This window comes from Chiloscyllium plagiosum, chromosome 2, assembly GCF_004010195.1.
Source record: "Chiloscyllium plagiosum isolate BGI_BamShark_2017 chromosome 2, ASM401019v2, whole genome shotgun sequence".
Classification (NCBI taxonomy): domain Eukaryota; kingdom Metazoa; phylum Chordata; class Chondrichthyes; order Orectolobiformes; family Hemiscylliidae; genus Chiloscyllium; species Chiloscyllium plagiosum.
Window position 1 is genome coordinate 23647824 of NC_057711.1, and position 26153 is coordinate 23673976.

At 41.0% G+C, this 26153-nt stretch overlaps 1 protein-coding gene across 1 annotated transcript in view; it reads right to left on the minus strand.

Moving 5' to 3' along the window:
* dctd (dCMP deaminase) overlaps positions 1 to 26153 on the minus strand; it is a 71864-nt gene that overhangs the window by 4305 nt on the left and 41406 nt on the right. The window contains exons 4-5 of the mRNA XM_043705236.1: positions 24294 to 24410; positions 6708 to 6804 (exon numbers count right to left, since the gene is read on the minus strand). Coding sequence (XP_043561171.1) covers positions 6708 to 6804; positions 24294 to 24410 — 214 coding nt within the window. The remainder of the gene's footprint in view (positions 1 to 6707; positions 6805 to 24293; positions 24411 to 26153) is intronic.

The window sequence follows — 26153 nt, forward strand, 5'->3', positions numbered from 1 at the left end:
CTGACTCTTACACAGCCGACACAGAAGAGGGTGATCCGTGCTAAGAACACATTCTCTGTCAGCACTCTTGATCAGCTGTTGGAGAGTGGCCCCTCAGAAGAGGCTGAGTGGCTTTGAGGTCTGGGAGAGAGAATTGGGGTTGAGATCTCCTCTGAGGCATGGACAGATATTTGGGAAAACACAAGAAGGATTTCAATCTGTAATAGGACCCATGCCATGCAGCTGAAGATTCTTCATAGAGTCCATCTGGCCCCAGATCATCTCTCAAAATTCAATGTGGGAGATTCTTTAACATGTCCCTAATAGAATGACTACAGTACTCTCACTCATTGCTTGCAGTCCTACTACAGACGTCATACATACTGGAGTGCAGTGGTAGGTTTGATGGAGAGGATCTTGGGGACCGGACTGGAGCTGGACCCAGTCTCTCTTCTTTTGCGCCTGTCCAGGGTACCTTACTTAGACGTGCATCAGAAGAAACTTTTCAATATCCTTACTTTTTGCGCAAGGAAAAATATTCTATTATGTTGGGTGACTGAAAACATCACCCAGCCCCCCAAACCCTCCAGGTCTGTCGGGTTGGCATAAGCTTGTCATGGAACACATCCCTTTGACCTTTTCCACATGTATGGTGTACCAAAAAACTGAGGATTTCTATTAGACATGGCAGCCCTTTTCGGATTACCTAGTTACAGACTTATCTGCCACTCTAATAAGGGCTTTTATATAGCCATGATGAACGAGTCCGATGAACCTAGCATCCTGAGAGGAAGAATCCCAAACATATGAATGTGTATTAGTTAATGCTCTTGAAAATTGAGAGATTTTGTTTTGTTATGCTGAGCTGTATTATTTATTATTCATTTTTGTTTTTCTTCTATCCGTTTATTTACCTTGTTTTGTATGTATATTCACGAGTGTAGTTTTGTTAAGTTTGTATTGATTGAGTTGTGTTGTTGGTTTATTATAATATTGAAAAAACATTTTATTGAAAAATATTTTTTAAAATGGACTATCAAATCGTTGTCCACAGTACCTGTCAATGTGGAAAATTTTTTTTTTTATTCTAATGTAGAACGTGCATGTGTTCAATTCGCATCAGGTCTGATACAGCTATCTCAACCAAAAACATTGTGAAATTATTCGTAAGATCTCCAGGGAAAGGACACAACAGGTTCTTTATGAACGAAAGTTAAAAGTTAAAAGAAAGCTCTTTTCCCTTCAGACAGTAAAAGTTAACAGCATCCTCAAAAACTGCAATTAAGACCCATGCTCAGCATAGATTACATTCCTATCAATGAGTAGGATTTTGAAGGAAAGGAATGTTTGCTAATTGAAGTGTAGATAGATTAGAGAACACCTCGCAAAATTTACAGTATGAACAAGTGAGAAGAGTCAGACATTCTGACACTTGACTTCCACATTTGTAATTTCTCTATTGATACTCGGGAAAGAAGCATGAGACTTTCTGTTTAATGAGACTAACAGAATCTATGGTACTGGGGAATGTGTGTGCATGTGTGTGCGGCGGGGTGGGGAAGAGCACAAGAGGGCACGAGAAAGCACTCACGAAAGTAAAATACAGAAACAGAGAAACAGAGACTGAGACAGAAAGAGAGAGCGAGAGCACGAGAGAAAGAGCGAGAGCGCGAGAGAAAGAGCGAGAGCGCGAGAGAAAGAGCGAGAGCGCGAGAGAAAGAGAGCGCGCGAGAGAAAGAGCGAGAGCGCATGAGAGAAAGCTTGTGCAAGAGAAAGAGCGAGAGAAAGAGCAAGAGCATGCGAGAGAAAGAGCGAGAGCGAGAGCGCACAAGCGAGCACGAGCAAGCATGAGCGTGCGCAAGAGCAAGAGAGCGCGAGAGAAAGAGAGAGCGCGAGAGAAAGAGAGAGCGCGAGAGAAACAGAGAGCGCGAGAGAAACGGAGAGCGCGAGAGAAAGTGAGCCAGGGAAAGAATCAGAGATGTACAGTGCAGAAACAGACCCTTCAGTCCAACTCGTCATCTGAGCAAATGCGCGAGAGAAAGAGAGAGCGCGAGAGAAAGAGAGAGCGCGAGAGAAACAGAGAGCGCGAGAGAAACAGAGAGCGCGACGCGAGAGAAACAGAGAGCGCGAGAGAAACAGAGAGCGCGAGAGAAACAGAGAGCGCGAGAGAAAGTGAGCCAGGGAAAGAATCAGAGATGTACAGTGCAGAAACAGACCCTTCAGTCCAACTCGTCATGCTGAGCAAATATCCCAACCCAATTTAATCCCACCTGCCAGTACCTGGTCCATATCCCTCCAAATCCTTCCTATTCATATACCCATCCAAATGCCTTTTAAATGTTGCAATTGTACAACCCTCCTCCACTTCCTCTGGCAGCCCATCCCATATACATATCACCCTCTGCGTGAAAAAGTTGCACCTTAGGTCTCTTTTGTATCTTTCCCCTCTCACCCTAAAGCTATGACCTCTAGTTCTGGACTCCCTGACCCCAGGAAAGGATTTTGTCTATTTATTCTATCCACACCCCTCACGATTTTATAAACCTCTATAAGGTCAACCCTCAGCCTCCGATGCTGCAGGGAAAACAGCCCCAGACCGTCCAGCCTCTCCGCATAGCTCAAATCCTCCAACCCTGGCAACATTCTTGTAAATCTTTTCTGAACCCTTTCAAGTTTCACAACATCTTTCCGATAGGAAGGAGACCCGAACTGCACGCAATATTCCAACAGTGGCCTAACCAAATGTCCTGTACAGCCACAACATGACCTCCCAATTCCTGTACTCAATACTCTGACCAATAAAGGAAAGCATACCGAACGCCTTCTTCACTATCCTATCTACCTGTGACTCCACTTTCAAGGAGCTATGAACCTGCACTCCAAGGTCTCTTTGTTCAGCAACACTCTCTAGGACCTTACCATTGAGTGTATCAGTCCTGGTAAGATTTGCTTTCCCAAAATGCAGCACCTCACATTTATCTAAATTAAACTCCTTCTGCCACGTCTCAGCTCAAACTTAGTGCTAAAGATTATCTGTGGATCTTACCAACCTGTGTCTATTCATTATACCTCCGATCTGCATAACTTAATGTCACAGTTGTTTAAAAGAAACCCAAGGGATAGACCTTCAGTCAGCTACATACTGAAGATCCATTTTTAGCTAGAAGAATTGACAACTTGTTTTCAGCAGACGTGAGTATTGTGTTTTCCAATTTTTAAAATAAACTGTAGAAATAATAACTAAGGCACAGTTTTTATCATAGGAATTCCTACAATACGGAAGTAGTCATTTCGCACATTGGGTTCACACCTTCTGAAAAGCATCCCACCCAGACCCACCCCTCTACTTTATCCCTGTAACTCTGCATTTCCCATGGCTAATCTATCTAGGGTCTACATCCCTGGACACTATGAGCAATTTAGCATGGCCAAGCCAACTAGCCTGCACATATTTGGACTGTGGAAGGAAACCGGAGAACCTGTTTTAGAAAGCTTTGTTGTTGAAAAATAGTTGCATGTCACATTACAGAAGATATGTCTGTAACCAGTGTGTGGGAGAAATGTAGTGCTCAGTTCTTGTCTTGAAATGTTTCCATTGCGAGTAGACAATGGTAATTTGGAAGACCATTTGTGTATTTTCCATGATTCTTTTTCCCAGTTTTTGTTCTTTTTCACAAAGTGTGAATGGAGGTTAGGCATGTACTTTTATACCTAGGTTTGAATTTTGTTTAGGACTGTGGCTGGAATGATAAAGAAGTTGAGCATTATAGAAGGTTAGAAGAAAAAGTCTATGAAGTTGCCAGAAACACAAGAATTGGGAGGGTTTTAGAATACCGCACAAGACCACCAAGAAACGGCATAGAGATAAAGAATTCAGTGTGAATGTAAATTAGCAAAAATCATAAAAACAGCCTGTAAAAGTTTATATAGTTATGTAAAAGTAAATATTTGCCAAAATACATTTGGATCAATTACAGGCAGAGTCAGGAGAATTTATACAGCCGACTAGAGAATTGGCAGGGAAGCTAAATAGTTACTTTGTCTCTGTTTTCACTGAGGAAGATATTAGAAATTTCCTGCAACTAGAGATCCAAATGGATTGCAAAATGAAGAGTTGAAGAAAATTTAGCTTTTATAAGAAAATTGTACTGGAAAAATTAATGAAGCTGAAAGTTGATAATTCCCTAAGAATTAGTCATAATTCAAGAGTGATGGTGATGGCTGTCGAGGTACTGGATGCATTAATGATCATCGTCCAAAATTCTCCAGATTTTGGAATGATTTCTGTGGGTTAGAAGTACAAAGTGTTACCCACTGTTTAAGATGGAAGTGAGAAAAAAAGAACAGAATTACAGACCTATTAGCTTTGCATGTTGCAAACTTGGTACAGTTATGTGACAGTGTTACTAACAAAACCAACTATACTAAGTGTACTTGGATTTACAAAACATCAAAAGGTTAGTTAACAAAATTTAAGCACAAAGAGTAGCAAGTAACATACTGACATGGATTAAGGATTGGCGAATAGGCAGAAAGTAGGAATAAGTGGGTCATATTCATGTTGGTAGACTGACTAGTTGGAGGACCGCAAGGATAAGTACATGGGGCCCCAGTGTGCAGGATATATATCAATCATTTGGATGTGGGAGCCAAATATAATATTTTCTAGATGACACAAAGAAAATGGCAAAGAGAGAGAGAAAGAGAGAAAATGAAAGAGAGAAGGGGGTGGAAGAGAAAAAAAATGAGGAAAGAGAGAGGGGAAGAAAGAAAAAGAGAGAAAGAGAAATAGAAAGAGAAAGAGAGAAAAAAAGAGAGAGACAGGAATTTTCTAAATTAGGAGATCTGAATGTATCACCAACGGACAGATGGTTTCTCTTGAGACCAAGTTATATTGCAAACACAAGACCTTGTCTGTAATGCATAGTGTTACAGAATTGCACATTTGCACCATTCATGATATCTATCTATAGCAGCATGTTGCTCACATAATTTACAAGCCCAGGATTCTCATTTATTTGGAATGGAACTTGCTCATTGGAGGTACATCAAACTAGGCAATGCACAATGTAAAACAATAGATCCATCTCATTATGCCGCAAACTCATGTTGTGTTTTCCAGTAAGTAAGCACACCATTTTCCTGATGCTGAGAGCAGTGCATATGGTTTAAAGGATACTACAGGTCAGGATATAATAACATTTTTTTTTTAAATTACAGCCCAGAAACAGAAGACACTCATAAATCCACTAAAAATCTCGGAGAGAATTCTTTACTGAGAAAATGTTTAATATATGGAACTTGCCACCGTAAGAAACTGGTAAGGGTATTAGCAAAGGTGCATTTCAGGAGAAACTAGCTTTGTACACAGGTAGAAAGGAAAAGAAGGATACGTTGTTTGGGCTGAATCAGTAGGCATGGGAAAAGCTTCATGTGGAGCACCAACAGTGGATAGGACCTTGAGCTCAATGGTTTCTTTCTGGGGTATGTGTAGTTTAACAGATGGTCAGCTCAGTTGGCCTAATGGCTGGTTTGTGATGCAGAGTTAACTCAACAGCATGGCTTCAATTCCTACACTGACTGAGGTTACCATGAGGCATGGTGACCCGGAGCTCTTTTCTAAGCTGTAATTTTGAAAAAAACAGTTATTGCCCTCACTTTCAGTTGGCTGTCTCGAATGCCCTCTGCTTCTCAGGGACTATAGTGGCTTCACTTTTACCTCGCATACGTGGATGCATACTGTAGCCAGAAATGCAAATAGAAAGCACAAATACATACTCAAAGTAAGCACCATAAATGTTGAATTCAAACAGAGGAGGAATGCAAAAGGAATCAGAGTAGATAGAAGAATAAAGGAAAGCAACCTCAGTACTAGAAAGAGGAATCTGTGAGCAGTTCCAAGGTAGTAAAAAAGCTGCAGAAATCCAACATCATACTCGAACTGATGGAGAAAGATACATCTAAGGAAAATGCATTAAGAGCATATGGATCCAGCTGGTGTGGGATAGTTTTACTACATTTCAAAGAAGGGGACAACAGAGATGAGGGAATTTTTCACAAATCGGTCAATGACAAAGTTTAATGCCTCCTTCAGTGGTTTCTAAAGCCTGCACCTTCCCATTGGAAGCTGCGATCTACATGGGCATTTCTCACTGTTCGTCATGTGAAGTGTATAGGCAAAAGAAAAGAACAGAAGCTGTAGAAAGCTCCGTGAAGAATTAATTTACAACATCTCAAGTATTTGGAAATTGTAGTCAATGGTGTAAACTTAGCAGGTTAAAACGAACCAGGTCAAATTGATGTCAAGAGATTATCTGACACAAATCCTCCCAGACGTTTTAAAAGGACATGATTGCGTGGCCTAGACTGCAGTGCCTCAAGCCAGTTAGTGAACTGATGATTTATTCTGTGGTCTCAGAGGTGCTGGGGATGGGAGGTAGTGACAAATAAACAATAAACAACACTCAATAGCAGCTGAGTCAGGTGATCAGTCTTGCACATTGTGAGCCAGTGTACATGAAATAGAGCATCATATCATCAAAATCACTAACCACAACCCAGTCTGTTTTTACTGACTGTATTAAACCTGCCACTTGACTCCACTTATTTAGGAAAAGGCTATATATTGTGTTAGCACAGTAAGGCATTATTCCCGCACTAATCCTTGTTGACTTGGTTCTGAAAGCACCTGGAGATTTAGATTACAATATTGCACACCATCTACTCACCTGCATTGTACACCAGCCATGTCCAACATTAGCTTTGAGGCCTTCATTTCTGGCATGTCACGGTACTTATCTGACATGTAAGTAACTTTACTTATGCCTGCAGACAAAAGAAAAAAAAATGCATTCAAATAAGCAGAAGTCTGAATTAAGGCAGAGTAATTTAAGGGATATTTAGCAGAGATATGCAATATAATGAGAGGCTTCACAGAAATTGTTTCCATTAACCGGAAGGATAATAACCAGAGATGGATGGGTAGACTTAACTTAATTTGCAAAAGTAATGAGAAGAAAAGATAAGAATTGATTTCACAATGCCAGTTATGATGGTCCAGAATGGTGACAGAAGCAGAATCATAGAGAAGTACAGCATGAAAACAGACCCTTCGGCCCAACTCATCCATCCATTTGCCAGCACTTGGACAATATCCCTCCAAACCCTTCCTATTCATGCACCGATCCAGGTGCCTGCTAAATCGTGCAATTATACCAGCCTCCACCACTTCCTCTAGCAGCTCATTCCATACATGTACCACCTTCTGCGTGAAAACGTTGCCCCTTTAGTCCCTTTTATACCTTTCCCCTCTCACCCTAAACCTATGCACTCTAGTAAGGATTCCCCCACTCCAGGGAAAAGACCTTGTCTATTTACCTTATTCATTCCCCTCATAATTTTATAAACCTCTATAAAGATCACCCCTCAGCCTCCGACACTCCAGGGAAAACAGCCCCAGCCTATTCAACCTCTCCCGGTAGCTCAAATCCTCCAACCCTGGCAACATCCTTGTAAATCTTTTCTGAACCCTTTCAAGTTTCACAGCATCTTTCCGATAGGAAGGAGACCAGAATTGCACGCAATATTCCAACAGTGGCCTAACCAATTCCTGTACAGCCGCAACATGACCTCCCAACTCCTGTACTCAATACTCTGATCAATAAAGGAAAGCATACCAAATGCCTTCTTCACTATCCTATCTACCTCCGACTGCACTTTCAAGGAGCTATGAACCTGCACTCCATGGTCTCTTTGTTCAGCAACACTCCCCAGGACCTTACCAAAATGCAGCAGCTCACAGTTATCTAAATAAACTCCATCTGCCACTCTTCAGTCCATTGGCCCATCTGATCAAGCTTCCATTGTAAACTGAGGCAACCTTCTTTGCTGTCCACTACACCTCCAATTTTGGTGTCAGCTGTAAACTTACTAACTATACCTCCTATGTTCGCATCCAAATCATTTATATAAATGACGAAAAGTAGTGAACCCAGCACCGATCCTTGCGGCACACCACTGGTCATAGGCCTCCAGTCCGAAAAGCAACTCTCCACCACCACCCTCTGTCTTCAAGCCAGTTCTATATCCACATGGCAAGTTTTCCTGTATTCATGAGAGCTAATCTTGCTCACCAGTCTACCATGGGAACCTTGTCGAATACCTTAATGAAGTCCATATAGTTCACATCTCCTTGCGGCACACCACTGGTCATAGGCCTCCAGTCCGAAAAGCAACTCTCCACCACCACCCTCTGTCTTCAAGCCAGTTCTATATCCACATGGGAAGTTTTCCTGTATTCCATGAGAGCTAATCTTGCTCACCAGTCTACCATGGGAACCTTGTCGAATGCCTTAATGAAGTCCATATAGTTCACATCTACCACTCTGCCCTCATCAATCCTTTTTGTTACTTCCTCAAAAATCTCAATCAAGTTCGTGAGGCATGATTCCCCACACACAAAGCCATGTTGACTATCCCTAATCAGTCCTTGTCTTTGCAAATACATCTACATCCTGTCCCTCATGATTCCCTCCAACAACCTGCCCACAACCGATGTCAGGCTCACTGATCATTGTACCCTGGCTTTTCCTCAACATCCTTCTTAAACAGTGGCACCACGTTAGCCAACCTCCAGTCTTCCGGCACCTCACCTGTGACTATTGATGACACAAATATCTCAGCAAGTGGCCCAGCAATCACTTCCCTTGCTTCCCACAGAGTTCTAGGGTACACCAGATCAGGTCCTGGGGATTAATCCAGTTTTATGCATTTCAAGACATCCAGCACTGCCTCCTCTTTAGTAAGGACATTTTTCAAGATGTCACCATCTATTGCCCCACATTCTAGATCTTTCATGTACTTCGCCACAGTAAACACTGACTCAAAATGCTTGTTTAGTGTTTCCCCCATCTCCTGTGACACCACACATCAGCTGCCTTGCTGATCTTTGAGGGGCCCTATTCTCTCCCTGGTTACCCTTTTGTCCTTAAGGTATTTATAAAAACCTTTTGGATTCTCCTTAACCCTATTTGCCAAAACTATCTCATGTCCCCTTTCTGCCCTCCTGATTTCCCTCATAAGTATACTCAAGTCAATAAGTTTGAAAAAGGACATTGGACAAATATTTCAAGTGGAAAATATTGCAGGGATATGGGAAAAGAACACATGAACACAACTAACTGGATACTTCTATTAAACAGCCAGCATAGGTACCTGCATTGACCCATTTCCCTTATGATGCTATAAATGTGTTTAAAATATACTGTGCGTTATTTTTGTATAATATGTATCTGAACATACTTGGTACAATGAAAATAAAAAATGCTAGAAATCACAGCGGGTTAGGCAGCATCCTGACATGTGTGCGTGTGCTTGGTGTGTGACAGAGTGAGTGAGAGAGCTAACATTGAGTTTAGATTACTCTTCATCAGTCATCTCGACTCGAAATGCTAGCTTGCTTTCTCACTCTCCATGGATGCTGCTTGACCCATCGCGACTTCCAGCATTTTTTTGTTTGCAGTACAGATTCCAGCATCGGCAACAACTTGCTCTAAACTTGCTACAATAACTGGTTTGAATATCATCGTGATCTTAACAAACTGCTAAACAATCCCACAGGACCCATAGCACTAATCACAAAGTAGTCCACAGAAAACATGGATGGCAATGCCATTTCACGAAATGATCATATATTTGAATAGAGTTGGCTAGATAAACACAGCACCACATACGCAGCCTACTGTAATGAATTAAATAGATATTAAAACTGTTAGGAATACTTAGTCAGCATTTGGAAGAGAAAAATGGGTTAACATTTAGACAGAGTGCTTTGATCAGCTGAACATTTTAGATGCTCAGCATTCAGTTTCTTCCTTTCAGAGAATACGCTGTTCACTCAGATTTGTACTGGGTTACAGCATTCACAGTTCCTTTTAAATCAGTATCAAGTCAGAATTATGTCCTTTTCAAGTAAATATTCTGTTTCTCTACTTACAAAATTTCCAGATTCTTTTTAAATAAAGGGAAGCTAAAAATTGCTATGATAGAAATCAGATAACCATAGTTACCAAACCAAAATAAAAGACTGGAAATTCTTGTAGCTCAATGCACTGAATGGACAATTAATTGCTTTATTAATTGTTAACAATTAACTGACATGCACTATAGCTTCCACCAAGATGGAAACATTGCAAGAAAGTAGTTAATTTGCTTTCACCTCCAATCCGGTTCCCCTTGTGCTGATATCTTGTGCATGCCCAAATTCAACTCCCCTGCTATTGGTAACCATGAACTCAGTTGCTGAGGCCAAAGTTTTGAAAATCTCTCCCTAAACACTTCTTATGCTCTTTCTCCTTTTAGACGTTCCTTAGAACCTAACTATTGTACCAAAATACCCTAATATTTCTTTATGCAGTTCAATGTCACATCCGGTTTGATAATGATCCTGTGACATTTTACTCTCTTAAAAGGTGCAAAATAAATGCAGTTGTTGTTGCAGCTGTCAGCAGGGTATTCCCTGCTTTGTGAAGATGGTACGAACAGGAAGGCAGGTCTTCAGTTTAACAGCTCAATTGAAGCATAGTCTTTGATAAAACATCTACCCCTTCAGTACTGCACTGAAATGCCACTGTCTATTCTGTGCTCTTGTATTTGATTTTGAAATGCAGTCCTCTGAACTGAAAAAAAAGTGTGCTCTTTACTTAACCAAGTTAATTTAAAAGGACACCCTTTAAAATCTAACAAGTGCTTAGCTCCCTCAAAAGAAATGGCTGAAACACCAGGACAAACCCAGTCTCAACACTATTACATGAAGTTTCAACAGATGACATCTCACTTGCTTATTCAAGTGCAATATTAATACATATTCTTGGGCTTAACAAGGCTACAAAGAAACAGTTTAAAGGCAAATACTGTCATCTGTAGCCGACGATTCTAATTTGATAATGGGAGATTTAGAGATCAGCATCTGATCAGAAACTACATAATGCAGCGCTAATTTATCAAGAAGCTCCAAGAAGTACAATATCTATGAGTGAGTTACATGTGTCCAGTTTTAGTGGAAGGTGGGATGAGGAGGCAGGGAATTCAGGATTATCTAATAAATAGATCTGAAACAGTTAGATTGCAATACATAATGCTGAATATAATCTCTCACACCCAGTCCCCAGACTCCCCCCATCACTTCCTCTAAACCCAGAGCGATGGTTGTGGTTTCAATTTGAAATTATTAAAGGATCGAAGTGCTAGCAGTTTCTGAAAAGTGATCTTGATTTGTCAATACTGTAGAGAGCTCATCACTCACTTGAACAGCAGTGTTAATGATTTATGAGGTCCATAAGACAAGCAAAATAACTCCTTTAAATCATCCAGCACCATCTCAGTGATAATCTGTTCATGTTAACTTTTTGATGTTGGGCTGCAGCGTAAAAATTGTCTTTTCACAGATGGCTTAAATCAGCTGCCTTTTGTTTCAGAGGGCAGTCTTTTTTTTTAATTCATTACATGAACATGCACATTGCTGACCGGTCCAGCTTTTATTGCCAGTCCCTAGTTGCCCTTGAAAAACTGACGGTGAGCTGCCTTCTTTAACCGCTGCAGTCCACCTGCTTAGGTTAGTCTAAAATGCCCTAAAGGAGGGAATTCCAGGATTTTGACCCAGCAATGAAAGAATGACAATATATTTCCAAGCCAGGATGATAAATGGCTTGGAGGGAAACTTGTAGGTGGTGGCGTTTTCATGTGATCTACTGACCTTGTATACTTCATTTATGAGAAAAGCTTCCTTCATTTCAATAATGTCCAGTCATGAAAGCTCATACTTCAAATTACAATTCCCAAAGTGTGTAAATAATTACTGTACAAAACAGGAATTCACACATTTTACGTTGGAAGGCAGTACTCCGATCATTGTTTCACATATAAAGAATGAACTGGAGGAACTCCTACATTTGTACCATATAATTTTCCACGCACTGAAACAAGGTTGAAATGCCTTATCTGGAACGCAGCTTTCAACATAAAGACAATAAATACAATTCCAAAAATTAGTGTCCTGCTTGCAAACCTCTTGGCTCAGTGTGTGATGATACTATGGCTTTAACAGGGTATATTTGGTCTTGGTGTTTTTTTTTGTGAAGGAAGGTTGAGACACAGGTGCGAAGCAATGTGCTTCAAAGCCTAACGTGAACAGCTTGTGAGGCCTTGGTTTTTTTCCCTAAATTCAGAACAATAGAAGCAGTCTGAATATGTGGGGTCAAGCTCCTACAGAACTAGGTTTTTAGTTTTTCCAGTAGCAGTTGCTGCTAGGAGTTTGATGCGGACGTGGAAATGGTTTTTCCTCTGTTACAACTAAAAGCTGGGGGTTCTCTTCCTACTGCTCAAATTGCATATGAAACAATCTATTTACTGAATTTGCCTTTTCCGAGGGTATGTTAATGGGATGTTACTATATTGGAACAGTTACTGTTTAGTAGTTAAATAATCTATTATTCTGTAAAGTTTTCCAACAGAGTTGTTATTCCATTTTTTATCTTTTCTTATATTTTAACTAAAGTGTGTTTTGCTTAAAACTGACCAAACGAATTGCATCTGGAGCTCAACACCTGGTACGTGTCTTTAAAATAAGAAAAAAAGTTAATGTCTAGGCTATCTTCTTCATATATTTTGAGGAGTTTGGCCTGGTCCATAAGAAGTGTCTGTTGAAACATTAGGTCATGCAGGTAATTTATATTAGTATATTGAGGCCTGAAACCTGGTCCACTTACAATAGGTAGAAGTGGCCACAGGTAAATACTTACCCAAAAAAAAGTTTACTGTGACTTTTGTAATGTATGTACTGATTTATAATTTATCCAGAATTCCCTAGATTCCAGAATGTCACAGCAGATTAGAAGTCAGCAAATGTAGCTCCCTTATTCAACAGAGATAAAAAGCACAAAAAAAACTACAGGCCTCTGAGTCTGACATCAGTCATTAGAAAATTGCCGTAATTATTAAGGGAATATTAACACTGAAAAAAATCATTATGTCATTAAAATCAACTTTTTTTGTGAACGAGAAATTGTGTTAGACAAATTTATTAGTTTTTTTTGAGAGTATAACTAAACAGATGACGACTTAGTGGTATTATCACTAGATTATTAATCTAGAGATCTAGGCAATATTCTTGGACTTGGGTATGAATCCTGCCATGGCAGATTGTTTTTTTCCCAAAGCGACTGAGAGGAGTAATTTAAATTTGCTGGTGATTCAAAGCTAGGTGGGAACATCAATTGCAAGGTCAACAGGAAGACACTGCAAAGAGATATAAACATGTTAAGTGAGTAGGCAATAAGGTAGGACATGGAATAATAAGATAGGAAAATTTGAGGTTATTCGCTTTGGTAGTAAGATTGAACTGTTAAACTGAAGCCCTGTATGCCTACTATGCAAACCTATGTAGGCAACACCAACCAACCTTCCCAAAGAATAGGGAATGTCCTGTTGATCACCACAAAGGGATAGATTTGCCCATTTTTAGGCTCTGTTATTTTCAGAGAGTTTCATGTCAAATGATGGCTCACAGTGACTTTGCTCACACTGTCTTCTGCTCCTTACCTTATTTCACTATGCAACCAGTCCTTTTTGCTGTCCTTTTCATGCAATTGTGCAGTAGTAGGGGCGAACTTCCACCTGCTGCCAGGACCTTCTGACTTACAAGCCGCTTGTGCCACACCAAAAGCCTGGACATACAGCACTTCAGATGCTGCAAGCCAGGAACTCTCAAGCTGTCCTCCCAGGAAAACAATATACCTCAGGAAGAGATACTCTCCAGATAGTGACCTGGTGGGTGGGGTAGTTGAGAAGGCAGCCAGGGCCACAGCTACCCTTGGCACAGAGCAACCGGTCATTGCTGTCTCCAGGATCAGACAGGAAGACACAGCAGGGCAGAGAAAGGTCAATAATCTTCTACATAACAGGACTAGCAACTTCACTATTGTATGCAGCATTGCCACTCAATGGCTCTCAAACACCTCGCCCATCATAAATGCTCACTCTTCTGGTCAAAAAGCACAGTAATCCAGAGAGGATGGCAGGCTCCAAGTAAGTAAGCACTCAGAAATGAAGCTAAGAGCTAGAACATGCACCCCAGGTGGATGCATGAGGTGGCTGAGTGTTCTTGTGCACAAAGGCAGCTGGTAGAAGCATGAAAGTTAATAGTGCCCCTGAGCTCCCAGACTGAAGTCCTGAAGGGCTGAAGTGGATTCAGAGTTGTCTGAAATCAGTCCTGATCATTTACAGATGCCATTTCAGTAGACAAAGGATGGAAAAGGAACATGCTGGTAAAGGGACATTTAAATGGAGGCCCAGAGAAGCAAGCAGCAAGCTGCATCCACCAGGTAACCACTCAGACCTTGGGGTCAGGATCTGTCACCGTCTTACCTTTTCAGGAGAGGAAGGGAGAATGGTCAGCTGCATAGAAATGGAGCAGGATCTTTATGTTCATGGGATGTGGACAACACTGGCTAGGCCAACATATACTGCTTGTCCCCAAGTCTAAAAATCTGGAATTAAGAGTCTAGTGATAACCGTAAATCCATTGTCGACAGTGAACCAGATGGGGTTTTTCAAATAATGTCCTTTCGGAAGGGAAATGGCCATCCTTACCTGATCTGGTCTACATGTGACTTCAGACTCTCAACATTGTAGTTGACTCTTAACAGCCCTCTGGGTGAATTAGCAATTGGCAATAAATGCTGCCTAGCCAGCAACGCCCTCATCCCACGAATGATGAAAGAAAACAAAAGTGCCCAGAAGACAGATAAGAGTCAACCACATTGCTGCGTGTCTGTGGTCACACGTACGCCTGATCAGGTAAGGATGCTAGATTTCCTTTCTTGAAGGCCATTAGTGAACGAAATGGGCTGTTGATGACAATCAACAGTGCTTATATGGTTGCCATTAGGTCAGCTTTTTAACTCTATGTCCACTAGTTCAAGACTCCCCATAATGGAAACATCTTATCAACATCTCCCTTGTTGTACCCTCCTCAGAATCTGGTATGTTTCAAAAAGACCACCGGTCATTTTTCTAAACTCTAATGAATAAAGAAAAACTGAACCAGTTATAGTTACCTTCGACAGGTTAACTTTTCCCTCCCAGGAATGAGATTATTGAATCTCATTTGAACATTCTATTTAAGGTGCAGTCTCACCCATACCCTGTAATGTGATGTCCTAGTTTTTTAAATTCTCCACCCTGGGGTTACATAATGGCTCCATATTTAAGGAAAGTTTTGGAGGTCTTATAGTGATGGCTCACTCAATGAGTCCAAGGGATGAGAGGTCTTGCCCATCGAGCCTCCTTCTCCCTTCGGTAAAATCATGGCTGCCTGAATTGCCTTAACTCCACTTTCTGGTCTGTCCACATGACTCTTAATTCCCTTGCTGATCCTCACACTCTATACTAACTAAATTGAGCCTATCTTCTTCAAGGTTCAAGACAGCAATCAGTGCTTTCATTGAAACAAAGATGATTCCGAATGGGCCTGACGGAGGATACTCTTGAGAGATTGTTACCATGGATCTGCACAGATCAAGGGCTGAAAGGAGAAGAAACTTCTTCCCTCAAAGGGTTGTGAATGTTTGGAATTCTTTCCTCAGATGATTGTGAATACTTCATCGCTGAATAACTTCTTAGCTGATATAGCCAATTCTGGATCTCTCATGGAGATAAGGGACATGGGGAGAGGACAGGGAAATGAAGCTAAAATAAAAGATCAGCAATGACTAGAACACAACATGCTTTGGTTCAGCGTGTCCACAGTATTATATTGAGGTAACTGGCTTGGATTCTTTGCTCTAGGGTGATAACTAACAAGGAGCATGGGCTTAAGGAAGAATTTGAAAGGGTGCAGCTGAGACAGTCTTCTCCTACAGCTTAATTCCACGGTACATTTAACAACCTGAGCTTTGTAACAAAACGTTTCCAGGTTCATTCCCCAAAGGGTGTTAAGTTAGCTGAACTCAGCTAGATTGATCACAAGGCCAATTTAAATAGCCCCATGTCCCTGAGCAAGGAGAGGGAGAGAATGCTAGGGGAATGGGGCTGGGAAGCAGGCAGGGTTCCTAATTCTCATTAACTATCATCTGCCGAAAGTGCATGTGGTGATATTGTTAAAAGAGAAACAAATACTCACATTGATACAGCCCTTTTTTATGACCTCAGGATGTACAATGACACATTGCAGCCAATGAATGTACTTTTGAAGCGCAGTCATTGTAGGAAATGCAACTGCAAGCTCCCACAAACAGCAATGTGGTAATATCCAGTCATCTCTTTCTGGGATGTTGTTTTAGGGATAGTGATCAGAGCACCAGGGATAACATTGCTGCACTTCTTCAAAATAATGAGATGGAAGCTTTTGCATCCACCCGAGGGCATATACAGGTTTAACATTTCATCTGAAAGACGACACTGTCAGAATCCAGTCCTACTCCATCAGTACTGTGAAGTGTCAGCCTGGATTGATGATCAACTGTCTGGAGTGGGCCTTGACCCAACAACTTCCTCCTCAGGGGAGAGAATGCTACCAACTCAGCCAGTCATCCAGGCTCCACATGGGGGTGGTGCCCAACTACATCAGCTGTGGTTCTGTGGGACCATCATAGTTTTCCACTCACTATTATTGGTACTTTTTTTCCAAATTAAATCCCCTCTCAGGAGGCCACATGGTTGACAATGGGGAATGTCTAGTCATGTTGCTCTAGTCATTGTCAGCATTGGATATATTTGATGGGTCAGTTGGTTTTCTGCTCACAAATCAACATTAAACTGTTGTCTGTTTCCATGCTGTACATCTCTATGACTCTATACCTTCAGGAAAAGGAACAGAGCTAGGTGGTGATAAAATGTGTACCAATCAGTATCCTTCTCCTCTGATTTATGTTAGGTATCCTATTTGCGGCAACACAATGTCTTACATGAAAGATCCAATTAAGAAGGGCTGTGTTATTCAAAAAATGTAATAATTTATTTTTGATCCTATAACCGTTCGGCTAGAAAGAAAACATTTAGCTGACAAATACTGTTATGCCTTACACAGATAATGTGCAATGGCTTTGTAAAATTACATTTACTGTTCTTGGCATCTCTCCTCAAGAGACAACCGTGCTGATCACAGGCAGAGTGGCAGAACAGTGAAAATGCTGCTCACTTCACACTCTGCTGAACACACAGGGTCAGAGCAAGCATCTCGAATCCTGTGTTATTTATCGATTCCCACTCTATCTTCCATCTTCCAGCAGCATACTTGTAATCATATCCAATGGCTTACTTGTGACCTTTCACTTCCCAAAGACAGCCCTCCATACTATGTTACTTTTTCGAAAGAGTAGTGTACAGAGAAAAAAGGCGCAGAACTCAACCCAAAAGAATTGTGTGAAGTATCAAATAAAGCAGCTGCACAGCTTGAAAACAACCTTAGTTAGGAGCAAAGTTGCCAGCAGCTTGTAACAGAACATAGTGCTCTTCTGGTACAATAGTAGTGCCCCTACCTCTGAGCCAGGCGATCCTGGTTCAAGTTCTGCCTGCTCCAGAGGTATGTAATAACATCAATGAATAGGTTGATTACAAAACATACAATAGGCCATGATTATAATCATTTGTTTGTTTCCCAGTTGTAGCTTAACCAGCTTGAAAAAAAGCCTTTAGGAACATCCCCTTGAACTTCAGTGGGTATGGTGACAATGGAACAGTCCCAGTCCCAGCTACTTCACCAACTTTTGCAGCTGGCACACTTGATATTTGCACCACAAAAGGTGATACCAAAAAAGCACAGTACACTAAGTATAACAACAACTTCTGTCCAGTTAACACAAGTTGTCAGAGGTCATCACAGCACACAACCTGACTATTGAGGGATTAGTGACAGCTAGGTCTTTAACTTATCATTTGTCTTAAGAATGAAGAGCAAAATAAACTAAATACATAAAAGGGGATAAATAGAGAAAAGGGGATTAAAAAAAACTAAGTGGAAGAAACCAGCATTAAAGGAATTCCCATTTGGACTAAATATGAATCTGATTATGAATGCAAGGCAGAGTGAATACTAATAAATTTGAAATCAAATTAATCTATAAATTGGACATAACTATTCAAAAATATTCCTAGGTGGCCTCCCAAGTTCTGCTTTTCATAAATGAGGTTATTTCAAAACTCTGCTGTGTGTGCCCCAACTTGCAGCTCTAAGACACTTATGCTTCCTAACTCAAGCCTCTTAAGCATTCCCAATTTCAATGTCTTCACTAAAATCTTCAGCTGCTATGGGTCTAAAAGAAAATCTGAATTTCCTCTTCACTCTCTCTGCTGTCCTTTATCATCCTTCTTAAACTCTAATTTGTCATAATTGAAAATATCTCCTGATATGGTTTTGTTAAACTTGTAAAGAACTCACATTTGTAACTGTACACTACTTTACATAGGTTTGGTTTTTATATTATGAAACAGGCATAGAGACTCTGAATAAAAGATTCACAAGAATGGCATCTGAATGGAGAGGAATTACTTATCTGAAAAGGCAAAATGGGCTGAGACTCTTTTCACTTGAATGGAAAATAGAATGACCTAATTTAGATCTTTTACAAAGTTAAAAATCACACAACACCAGGTTATAGTCCAACAGGTTTAATTGGAAGCACACTAGCTTTCGGAGCGACGCTCCTTCATCAGGTGATTGTCCGAAAGCTAGTGTGCTTCCAATTAAACCTGTTGGACTATAACCTGGTGTTGTGAGATTTTTAACTTTGTACACCCCAGTCCAACACCGGCATCTCCGAATCATAGATCTTTTACATTTGTGAAAGGGTTAGATTAGGGTAGATGCCAATAATGTATTAGCATAGATGGACAAGTTCAAAACTAGAGGCTGTAAATATAAGGCAGTTACTAAAAATCCTCAAAGAGGATGTCTTTATCCAAAGTGATAAGTATGCAATGTTAACAGAAGATCTAGTTGGGTAGAACAGCACAGAGGTATTCAAGCAGAATGTAGTTAAGTGCATGAAGGATGGACTAATTGGACTGGATAAAAGTGGGTAACAGAAGGTCACACCTCTGCTTCATAAACAATAACACAGAACAGCTGAATGAATGGTCTATCACCATGTTGTAGACTCCACAAAACCACGTGATTACACCAGCCAAAAGGAGGATATGAGGTGAAGGAATGTCTTCTAATATCAGTCCCAACATGAGTTTCATCATTTTCGAGCTGTGCCTTCAAGTTTTGCAGTTACAATTCAATTTGATATGGTATTCTGGATTAGCTGTTTATCCATTTAGTGTCCTGTTTCAAAGTATTACTGTTGTGTATTTGTATCTATATGGTGGACTGCCACTTTAAGAGTCAGAGTTATAATCATAGAGATGTACAGCACAGAAACAGACCCGTTTGGTCCAACTCGTCCATGTCGACCAGATGTCGTAAACTAATCCAGTCCCATTTGCCAACATTTGGGCCCATATCCCTCTCAAACCTCCTATGCTGTAATTGTACCAGCCTCCACCACTTCCTCTGGCAGCTTATTCCATACATGCGCCACCCTCTGCGTGGAAAAGGTTTCCTTTTAAGTCTGTTTTAAATCTTTTCCCTCTCACCCTAAACCTATGCCCTCTCGTTTTGGACTCCCCACCCTGGAGAAAAGACCTTAACTACTCACCCTATCCATGCCCTTCATAAATTTTAAAAACCTCCATAAGGTCATTCCTCAGCCTCCAATACTCCGGAGAAAACAGCCTCAGCCTATTCAGCCTTTCCCAAAGCTCAAACCCTCCAACTCTGGCAACGTCCTTGTAAACCTTTTTGGAGCCCTTTCAAATTTCACAACATTCTTCCTATAGCAGGGAGACCAGAACTGAACACAATATTCCAAAAGTGGCCTAACCAATGTCCTATACAGCCATACCATGACCTGCCAACTCCTATACTCAATGTACTGACCAATAAAAGCAAGTATATGAAACGCCTTCTTTACTATCTTACCTACGACTCTACTTCCAAGGAACAATGAACCTGCACACTAAGGTCTTTTTGTTCAGCAACACTCACCAATACCTCACCATTAAGTATTTAAGTCCTGCCCTGATTTGCCTTTCCAAAATGCAGGACCTTACATTTATCTAAATTAAATTCCATCTGCCACTCTTTGACCCACTGGCACCTGATGTAGCATCAACCATTTTGGGCAAGAAACCGCTTACTCTAACCTTCCTGCCTGAAGCATGAACATCTCTTTAATAAAGCTCTTGTTTTGGCCTCCTGGTTCTTCTTGGAATGCAATTACAATCCCTCTCAGTTTTGCTGCCATAAGATTGAGAGAGAGAGAGAGAGAGAGAGAGAGAGAGAGAGAGAGAGAGAGAGAGACAGACAGACAGAGAGAGGCAGAGAGATCATAGCTGAATAAGGCCTTTCAACTCGTTGACCAGCTTCGCCTTTCAATAATAATTCTCAGCTCCACTTCCCTGCCTTATCCGCACAACCAAAGATTGCCTAATTGATTAAAATCTGTCCATCTCGGCCTTAAATATGCCAAACGTATCTCCATAGATCTGTGGTCAAGAATTCTAAAGATTCACCAACCCAAGCTTTCTGCTCATCTCTGTTGCAGCTGTGGCTCAATGTCTCACCATTGCAACTTAATTTGACTTAGTTTCTGGATTCGTGTTTTATTCCACTTTGCACCTTGTTTCAAAGTATTACAATCGCCTCTTGCAAAGATCAAAAAGCCCATAACCATTTCTGCTCTCCTTTAGATTAGATTAGATTACATTACAATGTGGAAACAGGCCCTTCGGCCCAACAAGTCCACACCGACCCGCCGAAGCGCAACCCACCCATACCCCTACATTTACCCCTTACCTAACACTATGGGCAATTTAGTATGGCCAATTCACCTAACCTGCACATCTTTGGACTGTGGGAGGAAACCGGAGCACCCGGAGGAAACCCACGCAGACACAGGGAGAACGTGTAAACTCCACACAGTCAGTCGCCTGAGGCGGGAATTGAACCCGGGTCTCTGGCGCTGTGAGGCAACAGTGCTAACCACTGTGCCACCGTGCCGCCCATTCTTATACCATAGATTGCATGCCAATCTATGGTATAAGAATACAAACACCCCCAGTATTTTTGTCAAGATGTCATTACTTGTGCAACAGCCTGGACAGTAAATATCAGTGGACTATCACCTACAGATGGCTTAATGCTCTATTGTCTTTTGCACACTATCAACCAGATTCACTGCACAGCCTCATCGAGAAAGGGAACACTGATCAATGGTCTTCTCCTAATTCAGGGGCAGATGCAAATTAAAGTATCTTAGTCACTAACCCTGCTGATACCAACTAATTCAGACATTAGTGACTGGGATTCAGTGTCATTCGTTGTTTTATGGTTCAGCTATTTCGTATCTTAAGCAAGTGAGTCATCGGAAGGGCCAACAAAATTTAAGCAAAGATATTATCCATTCACTTTTATGGAAGCCTGCTTGTTAGATGTAAATTGCTCTGACACTTGGGCAAAGAGCTGAACAATGAGAATATGGTAGGAGATTAATAGCCTCAATCATTAGCTCGGCAAATCCTTATTCAACATCAGCTCATGACAATCTGTAAATGTCAAGAATTCTTCAAACTTTAATACCATTACAGGGAAAGGCGTTTCTCAATAAATTAGCTTTTGAAATGCAGCATACGATCTGATTTCCCGATGCCACAATCTCCCGGTGGATAGGCATCTCTGAAGGGAGCAAGGGATGGTGAGAAGGGTGCTAGGCCAGAGCCCCTATTATTTATCCTGAGCCCACATCCCCATTGGGAATGCAGGTGGCTAGAATTTACTGTTGCATTATGTTGGTGAAATCAGGGTTACGTCAGACACATTGGTTGCATGCAGTGGACAAACCCCCTCTACCACCTGGCAAAGCACCAAGCCATTTCAAACCAGGAAGGCTGCTGCTTTGACGCCAGAACTGCAAACAACTCAACTGATCTTAGCTAGGCTGACACAAGGTTCAACACAATGAACTATAACACCCTTGAACCAGGGAAGATTAAAAGAAATGGGGTCAGCCTGGACTCCTGCTCCCCTCCACCTGGTGACGACGTGCTGGGGTGTGCAAACGATGAGCACTTTGACTGTTTGATATCGATTTGCAGTTTAGCAGCCTGGAGTAATCACAAGCCGAAGCTCACATGTTAAGAATGGCCATTTTAGAGAATGTAGTGTCCTACGACCAGTGGGGGTATCTTCCGTCAGTAATATTTATCATTTGCTACATGATGAAGTATCGGGAGATATGGATAATCTGCTTAAAACATGGGATCAGGATCTGGGACTAGAAATCTCCACAGAAACGTGGGATGATATCTGGGAAAATGCTAGAAGAATTACTATTTGTAACAGAACCCAGGCTATCCAGCTGAAGATACTTCATAGGTCCCATATAGCACCGGTTCGATTGGCAAAATTTAAGGCAGGAGCATCTCCAATGTGTCCTAAATGCAAAATAGAGGTGGGCACTCTTGTACATTGCTTATGGACCTGTCATAAGATCCGTGGATATTGGACTAAAGTAGCAAGTACCCTGACAGAAGTTTTAGGAACGGAAATTAAAGTGGACCCTGTATCTCTCCTCTTGGGCTTTTCGAACTTTCCCTCCCTGGACACGTACGGGAAGAGACTATTTTCTATTCTTTCTTTCTGTGCAAGGAAAAATATTTTGGTGAACTGGGTGGCTGAGGGCCCCCCTGGACTTTCAAATTGGCACAGACTAATTATGGAATGTATTCCCCTTGACTTCCTTACAAATATGGTGTACCGAAAGACCCAATTATTTTATAAAATATGGAAGCCCTTTTTGAATTACATAAATACAGATATTTCGGCTATCCTAACAAGGGCTTTTATTTAATTGAGATTACAAACCTGGCTGGTCAGCGGCCCCTCGGGGGAGGAATCCCGCACGAATACGGGTTTTATTATATCTGATGCTAACAAATCCCGAGCATGTAAGAGACTTAAATATACAACCTGGTTAGTTGTAGGTTAGATTAGTAGATAGTTGAGTTTTGTTTGTTTGTTTTTTTTTTCTTTTCGGTTTTTTTTTGTTGTTTTGTTTTGTTTTTGTCAAATTTTGGCTATTGTATATTTGAGCTAATTGTATATCAATGTTTATATCTGAGAGTTTTGTTTACTTTTGTAAACTTGTAAAAATGTTAAATTTCTAATAAAAATATCTATTAAAAAAAAAGAATGGCCATTTTGCTAGTTCTGTTTCCTCAAAAGTGTGTTTTACCCAAATGTATCAAAAACTATGTTCCGAAAATTGGGAATCGAACACAAGGGAGGTCTAGCCCAGCAATAATCAGCACTTTCAGGAGGAACATGACAGCAACAAGTGGGGTCATGGTGAGTTAGTTCAACTTGCCTGCTTTTATCAACAGCCATGACAGCAGTGGCTGGTTGAGGTGGTGGGGGCTGCTACGTAAATTTTGTTGCAATTCAGATCCCAAGCCAATGATCTGGAAACATGTGTATGGATCCCACCATGAAAGATGGTGAGATTTAAGTTCAATAAACAAAATCCACTGGGAGACAGAAAAGACTGCAGATGCTGGAGAGTCAGAGTTAGTAAAGTGTGGTGCTGGAAAAGGCACAGCAGGTCAGGCATCATCCGAGGAGCAAGAGAGTTGACATTTTGGGCAGGACTCTTCACCTGCCTGAAACATCGACTCTTGCTCCTCGGATGCTGCCTGACCTGCTGTGCCTTTTCCAGCGCTACACTTTACCACTGTCCACTGTCAAAAGAAATGCTTCACTAATGTAGGGAAGGAAATCTGTTGCCCTTACCTGGTCTTGCCTACACGTGACTCCTGATGCATAGAAACGTGGTTGCCTCTGGGCAATACGTGCAATAAATGCCAGCCTAACTAGCAGTACCCACATCCCATGAAAGAATACAAAAAAAAAGTGATCATCTCCTAATGGAATCCGGCTCCATGTATACACACAGCTTTAGTCTTTATTTGGCAGGCCGTGCTATAGAAAGTCACTGATTAAATTAAAACCACGTTAAGAATCGCACGTGCAGCAATTAGTCACTGGGAACCTGACACTGTTCAGCAATGGCAAGGAATATTTTTTATGCAACTGATTGTATGATTAATTTGGAGCAAAGAGTATGAGTTTAAAAAAAAATACTCTGTAATGAGATATTGAACTACATGCTGGTATACAAATGTAGCAAATCGAAAGTGGAGCAATTGCAAATCCTTACCTGACTGAATGATGAGTTTAGCACATTCATTACATGGGAACAAGGCCACATACATCGTACATCCCTTAACGTCAGCAGAGTTCTTGTTCAGAATTGCATTTAATTCAGCGTGACAAACTAGAGAGGAGAATAAAACAAGTCATGAGAGAATTAAAAATAAGATGCATAAGCGTAGCAGCCAGTACTCCAATTAATCCTCATCTGGTCTTGTGCTTCCAAACCTCCTCTGAAGAGGAGGAATTTCTGTCAGTGTCAGGGTTATATAAGCAGTTCCTTATATTCTTGTTAGAGTTCAAGGGGCTCAGAGGACAATTTAAACTGTAAGAAAAGGCAATTTAAAGCAAAAACAAAAATCCCATTTATTGTTCTGCTTTTTGGCAAGCAAAGTATATGTTCAATCATTTACATACAGTCATAGAGCACAGAAATAGACCCTTCGGATCAACCAGTCCATGCCTAACATAATCTCAAACTAAACTAGTCCCATGTGCCTGCTCCTAGGCCATATCCTTCCAAACCTTTCCTATTTGTGTATCCATCCTAATGTCTTTTAAAGGTTGTAAATGTACCAGCATCCACCACTTCCTCAGCAAGTTCATTCCACATGTCACCACCCATGGAAAGAATTTGCCTCGTGTTTTTTTAAATCTCTCTTCTCTCACCTTAAAAATGTGCCCCTCATCTTGAAATTTCCCATTTTAGAGAAAAGAAAGACAACTACCACCAACTCTATCTATATCCCTCATTATTTTATAAACTTCTATCAGGTCACCTCTCAACCTCCTACGCTCCAGTGAAAAACGTCCCAGCATTTCTTCATTACTCAAACTTTGCATATCCAGCAACATCCTGGTAAATCTCTTCTGAATCCTCCCAGCTTGATATAATATCCTTCCTACAACTGGACGACCAGAACTGGACTCAGTATTCCAGAAGAAGCCTCACCAATGTTCTGTGCAACCTCAACATGATATCACAACACCTACACTCAAAAGGACTAAGCAATGAAGGCAAGAATGCCAAACACCTTTTTAACCATCCTGCCTACATGTGACGCAAACTTAAAAAATTATGTACCTGCATCCCTAGGCCCCTCTGTTCTACAACACTACCCAAGGCCCGACCATTAATTGTATAAGCTTTACTTTTATTTGTTTTACCAAAATGCAATACCTCGCTTTTATCCAGGTTGAACTCCACCTGCTATTTTTCAGCCCATTGACCAGTTTGATCAAGATCCCTTTGTTATCTTAGTAAACCACCTTCACTGTCTACTATGCCACCTATACACTTGGAAACAATTCTGATGCAGTCACCCACAGGTCTATCTCAAAATATTAAGATTATTGAGCTTAAGATTATTAAAATGTTAATGCTTTAACATCTCACCCACATCTTAACCAGATTTTCAGTAGGCTATTGGTTCTTCGTTATGAAGATCAAACTTATTACTAAATAGAAAGCCAATAATAAAAATCTCCAAGCACAAACAATTGAAGACCATGGATTCTCTTTCTTTGGTCTCCACAAGTTAGCCTTAGACATTACAAGATGTGGGCAGGTGAGCAAAATCTATAAGTTCCATCACCATTGCTTAAGATGTAATGAGATGACCATAAGACATAGGAGCGGAAGAAAGGCCATTCGGCCCATCGAGTCAATCATGGCTGATGGGCATTTCAACTCCACTTACCCGCATTCTCCCCGTAGCCCTTAATTCCTTGTGACATCAAGAATTTATCAATCTCTGCCTTGAAGACATTTAGCGTCCCAGCCTCCACTGCACTCTGTGGCAATGAATTCCACAGGCCCACCACTCTCTGGCTGAAGAAATGTCTCCGCATTTCTGTTCTGAATTTA